We start from the raw sequence: 6277 nt of genomic DNA, 5'->3' as shown, positions 1-6277 counted from the left end.
TCTGCTCAAAAGATATTCTTGCTCTCGCAAGAGTCGGCCCTCTCTCTGTTTTTCTATGCTCCCTGGCACTCTCTCGAGCTGACCAGGGCGATCTTCCGGCGTCTCTTCCCATCTCTCGCTCTGCCTTCTAAGTATATGAAACTAAGAACAAAGTTAAGTATCGTCTAAATGGTGAACTCTCAAAACTGGCAAACTCTTTCACTGAAGGTGGCCTTCGATATTTATAGAGCTTCGGGGTGAAAGGCCTCTTCTCTCTTATGATTGCACTAATGGGATGGCATTAATTCTCTGTCTGATGCGCCGAATATTTGTCCCTAAAAAGCTGAGTGTACTTCCTACAATAGGTCGTTAATGGCTTGTCAACTTAATTCGAAATCGACCGTCATCAGCTTTTTGTCCATCGTGATTTATTAAACTTTTCACCCAGATACGCTCACCATGATGCGCCGACTCTATGTAAAAACCTTCTTGAGCAGATATTCGCGAGCGCAAATGATCGCATAGCTTTGCATCAACGCAATCTCTTAATGTGCTCGGGCGTTAATTTCTTTGGATCGCATTTCTGCCTTGCGTCAACGCATTCTCTGCACAAAAATACATAAGTTAGCTATTTTAATGCGATGGATGCATGCGATCGCAATGTTGTGAACTTAATGTTTTTGGACGCAATATTGTATATTTTTATTATCACAAACCTGTATTGTTTTATGACTTTGCGTTGTAATAACGTGCATTTTTGCCCGTTATTACTAACAATAGTCCTTACCTTATCTCTTTAATTCTTTAGTTCTTGTATTGCATTTCGTTTAAGAGATTGCTCATCTATGTATCCAACAATAGTATTTCTATTTCAATATCATCATGTTCACTTTCATCATCTTCTCTATCTTCACTTCCACTTTATCTGTTGTCATGAGTAGCTAAGTCTAATGGAGTAAGGGGAAGATTAATACCATGTTCTAGGTAGAATCTGTGGAAGTTATCCTATTTTCTTAATGTATGAGTATTAAAATGCTTGCCTATGAGAACTCATTGAGTTAAGTAGCCATGACTAACTACCTGAGAAGGAAAGTAGTTGTGGATCTCATTAAGCAAAGCAAGAAGTATTTTTGTAGATAGAAACAACCTTGCGCTCATAGCAATCTTATCCATGTATCATAGAAATATTAAGTGTAGCTGACCACCGAGAGGTGTGCAATAACCTAAAATGCGAGCCAGGAAAAATTCTCACTATAAGCTTAATGATGCAATGTTGATCTTCCCCAAACCATGCCTTCTTCATATATTTCTTTCACGTTAAGCCTGTTGTTTCTCTTAAGTTCTTTAAGAATCTATCTCACGATTGTCCTAAGAAACTTGCAATCTTGTTGTACTTGGCTTGATGACGAGAAAACTTGTGATTAGCACATGATTACTGCAACTAAATGTATAATATTGATATCGCATCTTCAATCCAGTGTAGCTCTCAATAGATGCATCATTAACAACACAAAAAGTTTTTGACGTTGTTGCTGGGGATTTGGAAACTAATCGAGTGTTGAATTTTATGGTTTCGCACGCACCCTTTCTATTTCAAGAGTATTGCAAGCTTAAGCGACAAGCAAAAATAGTGTATGAGTACGGGTACGAATCCTAAATTTGTTATTGACCCCGAAATAGAAAGAACTTTCCATCATAGAGCAAGACAAAACAAGAATAGACGTAGAAGGAATATGGTTAATAACAATAAACCGAACAACCAGGCTAGGGGAAATGGAGCATTTGGACAGGGCAGGAAGACCCTATCTTCTTTTCTGCTGACCAAAACATTCCAGTGAGGAGCTATGTAGTGTCGAATCTTTATGACTTCTCACTTGGTATCATGAGGCCAACCGTCGATGAGAAAGCAAGGTTCGAGATTAAGTCAGTGATGTTACAAATGATTCAAAATGTCGGGCAATTTGAAGGGTTGCAGGGTGAAGATCCGCACGCCCATCTCATGAGCTTTGTGAAAATGTGCAACACATTTTCCATTCCAGGCGTAACACCAGAAGAAATTTGACTATCTTTCTTTTCTTACTCTCCGTGATGAAGCTAAGAAATGGGCTTATTCCCTTGAACCAAATGAAATTTTATCTTGGGACTAGTTAATTGAGTTCTTCTTGAAAAAGTTTTTCCCTCCGACCGTGAACACAAAGAGATGGAGGGACATCTTGAATTTTGAGCAAGGAGAATCAGAAACTCTGAGCACCGCTTAGGTTCGATTCAGGTGCCTTGTTCGTAATTACCTGCACATTAGCATTCTCGATTGTGTTTTGATGGAGACCTTCTACAAGGGCTGAATAGAGCCACGCAGACAATAGCAGATGCCTCTGCAGCAAGTGGATTTATGGACAAGACCTAAGGAATACGAATGATTGGGTTGATGATGGTTATGGAAACAGGAACGCTTATAGAAAGGAAGATGGAAGGAACAATAGTACAGTCGGATGCGATGAACGCACTAACTGGCCAAATGGCTATGGTTACTTCTCTTCTGCAGACCATGGCAATAAACCGAAGTGCATTGAATAAGAATGTTGCTCAGCTGAATACCATGACACAAGTTGCACCAGCAAGCAGAATACAAAGTGGGGAACTTCACGCTGCTGAGGCTTGCCTGCATGATCCCTAGACAGTTTTTTCCATCCACAATAACCCGTTCAATAGCACCTATAATCCTGGTTGGAGGAACCATCCTAATTTTGCTTGGGGTGGAAACCAAGATCAGTCTGGGCAAAAGAGCATGCATCAATAGTAGCAAGTGCATAGAGGGAATCCCCCAGGATTCAGTTAGCATCCTCAAGGCCATCATCAGCACCAGAATCGATAGTAATATAATCAAAATCAGGCATTCAATTCCAACACATCGTCATCATTGGAAGCACTCCTCAAGGAGTACATTCAGAAAAATGATGCACTAATCCAATCACAAGCCTCATGCATATGAAATTTAGAGGTCCAAGTGGGGTAAATTGCCAACGATTTGAAAAGCAGGAAACTAGGCACCCTGCCAAGTCACTCTATAGCTCCCCATGGAAATGGAAGAGCAATATGAAGCATTGACACTGTATAGTGGGAAGACAACATCTAATGCAAAAGTTGAACCCAAGAAAGATAGACCAGTAAAATCACATACTCCCACAACAAAAGAAATTGAATCACCATCTGCCTCAGACAGAACTGACAACCATGACTCAAATATCTCGACTTCAACCAGAAACCTTCCAGTAACTTCATCTAAATCCTTAGATCAAACTCCCGATAATGTAAATTCTCAAAACAGAAACTCTTCCCAACCAACTAGTCCAGAACATATGCCGCAAGCACTTGATGCGACAAAAGAACGAAAACAAGTAAGTGAAGTCTTGCAAGTCTCACCTCTCTACCCTAGTAGACTGAAAAAGAAAGATGAAAGTTGTTGGTTCAAGAAATTCTTGGATGTTTTGAAACAACTTTACATCAACATTCCTCTCATCAAAGCTCTGGAACAAATGTCGAGCTATGTGAAGTTCCTAAAAGATGTTCTTTTGAACAAACGAAGGTTGGGTGAATTCAAAACAGTTGCGCTAATGCATGAATGTAGTGTGTTGTTTAAAAATAACATCCCTGCAAAACCAAGGGATCTAGGAAGCTTCACTTTGTCATGTTCAATTGGGGGAAAAGAAGTCGGCCATGCATTATGTGACTTAGGCACAAGCATCAACTTGATGTTGTTATCTATTTTCAAGAAGTTAGGAATAGGTGAGCCTAGACCCACCACAATAACTTTATAGCTTGCTGATCGATCCATAACGCATCCTGAAAGGAAAATCGAAGACGTGCTTGTTCAAGTAGACAAATTTATTTTCCCTACTAATTTCATTATTTTGGATTACGAGGCAGATGCTGAAATTCCCATCATCTTAGGGTATCCATTGTTGGCCACAAGGCAAGCATTGATAGATGTGTAGAAGGGAGAGCTGATCATCCGTGTTAATCCTGTTCATAACAGCATTGCTACGGAACTATAGGAAACTTTTAGGTAAAGATTCAAAAATGAAGCTAACCTGACTAGCTTCATCAATGATAGACCCATTCATCTCCATCACATTGAAGTGGACCATCATGTTGAGAAGGTATTCTCTAACAGATGCCTCTTCTTGCATAAGGGCATTGAAGATGTGTTTTAGAGCGTCGTGCCTGAGTTGTGCAAACGATTGTCCAAACATCCCCCACGGGGATTGCATGATCTCACGAGTAGTGATCATGGACTCATGCTTTTTGGCCAAGACTTCTGAAAGGTTTGCCAAGATATATGAACCCATGATCACTGCTTGTGAGATCATGGATCCCTACGGAGGATGAGATATATGCTCGGGCCTTGTCCAACGCTCGTATGCCTTTTGAACATTTCGAGTGGAATTTTGAGCAGGAATAGGAGGAAAATTCTCCATAAGGACAAAACGGAGGTCATCGATGATTAAAATCATGTTGATTTTTTTCCATGTTATATAATTTTTTCCCATAAGTTTGTCAACGACAAGCAAATTAAGTGTCACGGAAGTCATAATTAATAAATTGTTGAAACCATACAAATGATTTATATTAGTAATCTATGCATTAACTCATTTACAAAAATCAATCAAATTTAGCAAAATAATCTAATGCACCCTAAGTGATATCTATTTTGCAATGATGTTTCAGTGAGATAGGACAAAAACCACTGTAGGATGATCAGGTGCCCCTTCACGTAAATAAGACTACCTCAACCAATAAACAAAACAACTCCTTGTTATTGTAACTATCAGTCACCATCGGTCGGTCCAAAAATCTTTAAACTCACTAAAAATTTCTTGTAAGTGTAACCCCTCATTTTTTATTCTAGAGTTCCGCTCCAAATTAGCCAACCGTAGGAAAAAACCGATCGGGACAAAAACTAAAGTAATCTTATCCATTTCTGGAGTTTGAGGTAAAGAATCATGCAAATTTCATTCGTAAAGGGACACAAGCAAAGGTACCTTGAGGCCAAGCATGAAACTTTACTATAAACTAATCGGAGAGACCGTGAGATATGTTGACACACGTCCCGCTCCTACTTACTATAAACACTCTTTCCATTCACCTTGTTATTGATCTATACACCATTCGTAGAAGGACACAAGAAAAGGTGTTTCGAGGCCGAGTGTAGATCTCACGGTGTGAACTTTTAGGGAGAAACATGAAAAGATAAAATGAAGTATCATATATCCAATTTTTCTCCCACTGAGTGTTATACCTAGGGTTATTTAACTTAGGAAAATCCAGCTACTGATTTTTAACTAAGTGTTTGTTTAATTTGCCCAAAAGTAACACTTACTTTGGATGGGTAAACAACTTTGATTAATGTCTATTAAACACTTTAATAAACTTCAATCAACCATTGCATGTTTGTAACACATCTATCTAATTCACCTTTCTAGGTAAATTCTCAGGTAAGGGTGTTATGTTTCTATCAACTTAAATACCTCAGCCTAGACAGAACTAACCTTAGACAAAAAGGTCCCTTATAGATACATTTGTTACGAAGTTAATCTTTTAATTAAGAATCAATTTAATCCTATTAAACTGATCAAAAGATTAAACTTAATTTTTAATCTTATTATAAAAGTAATCTTAGGTCTATGTGAATCATATTTTAAAACTATTTTAAAAAATGATTTTGACCTAAGGTTCAAATGGAATTCTGAATTATTGATTTTAATTTTTAATTTCATTTAAATATAACTTTTATAAACAAATGAAATAAATTAAAATCATGCAATTACATTCATTGACATACTTAGTAAATTATAACAATTATAAATTACCTAAGGTAATGTCATGCTTCATGCAATTCCATTTCATTACTAACTATATATAAAACTTATATAATAAGGTAATGAAATAATTAATAACATCCATCCATATATATGTAAAACTATATATTATAATACTTATAATATATATGATGCATGACAATGTTATTAATGCATGCAAACATATACTATAACACTTATATTATATGATGCATGAGCATGCTATAAAAATTAAATCATGCAACTATATATTATAACATTTATAATATAAATGATGCATGAAATTAAATGCATAACCTATGGTGGGATGTTATACTATATGACATATATATAATAAAATAAAATCATATATCATATGCATAATTAAAACAATTATTGGATCGGGATTAGAAACCTAAACAATTAATTCAATTAATATAACACTTATATTAATTTAATTAATC

General features: G+C 36.8%; 1 protein-coding gene across 1 annotated transcript; it reads left to right on the top strand.

Annotated features, from left to right (window-relative positions):
• The first annotated feature begins 3053 nt into the window (after nucleotides 1-3053).
• Nucleotides 3054-3794, top strand: LOC120080983. The gene has a single exon (XM_039035664.1). The coding sequence runs from the start codon at nucleotides 3054-3056 to the stop codon at nucleotides 3792-3794; it is 741 nt and encodes a 246-aa protein (XP_038891592.1).
• Nucleotides 3795-6277: the final 2483 nt, after the last annotated feature.

The sequence above is a fragment of the Benincasa hispida genome, chromosome 7, assembly GCF_009727055.1.
Source record: "Benincasa hispida cultivar B227 chromosome 7, ASM972705v1, whole genome shotgun sequence".
Taxonomy (NCBI): domain Eukaryota; kingdom Viridiplantae; phylum Streptophyta; class Magnoliopsida; order Cucurbitales; family Cucurbitaceae; genus Benincasa; species Benincasa hispida.
This window is presented reverse-complemented; position numbering and strand designations above follow the sequence as displayed.

Excerpts from the sequence above, each read along its gene's own strand:
- LOC120080983 (XM_039035664.1), top strand. The coding sequence starts at position 3,054 with ATGGAAATGGAAGAGCAATATGAAGCATTGACACTGTATAGTGGGAAG.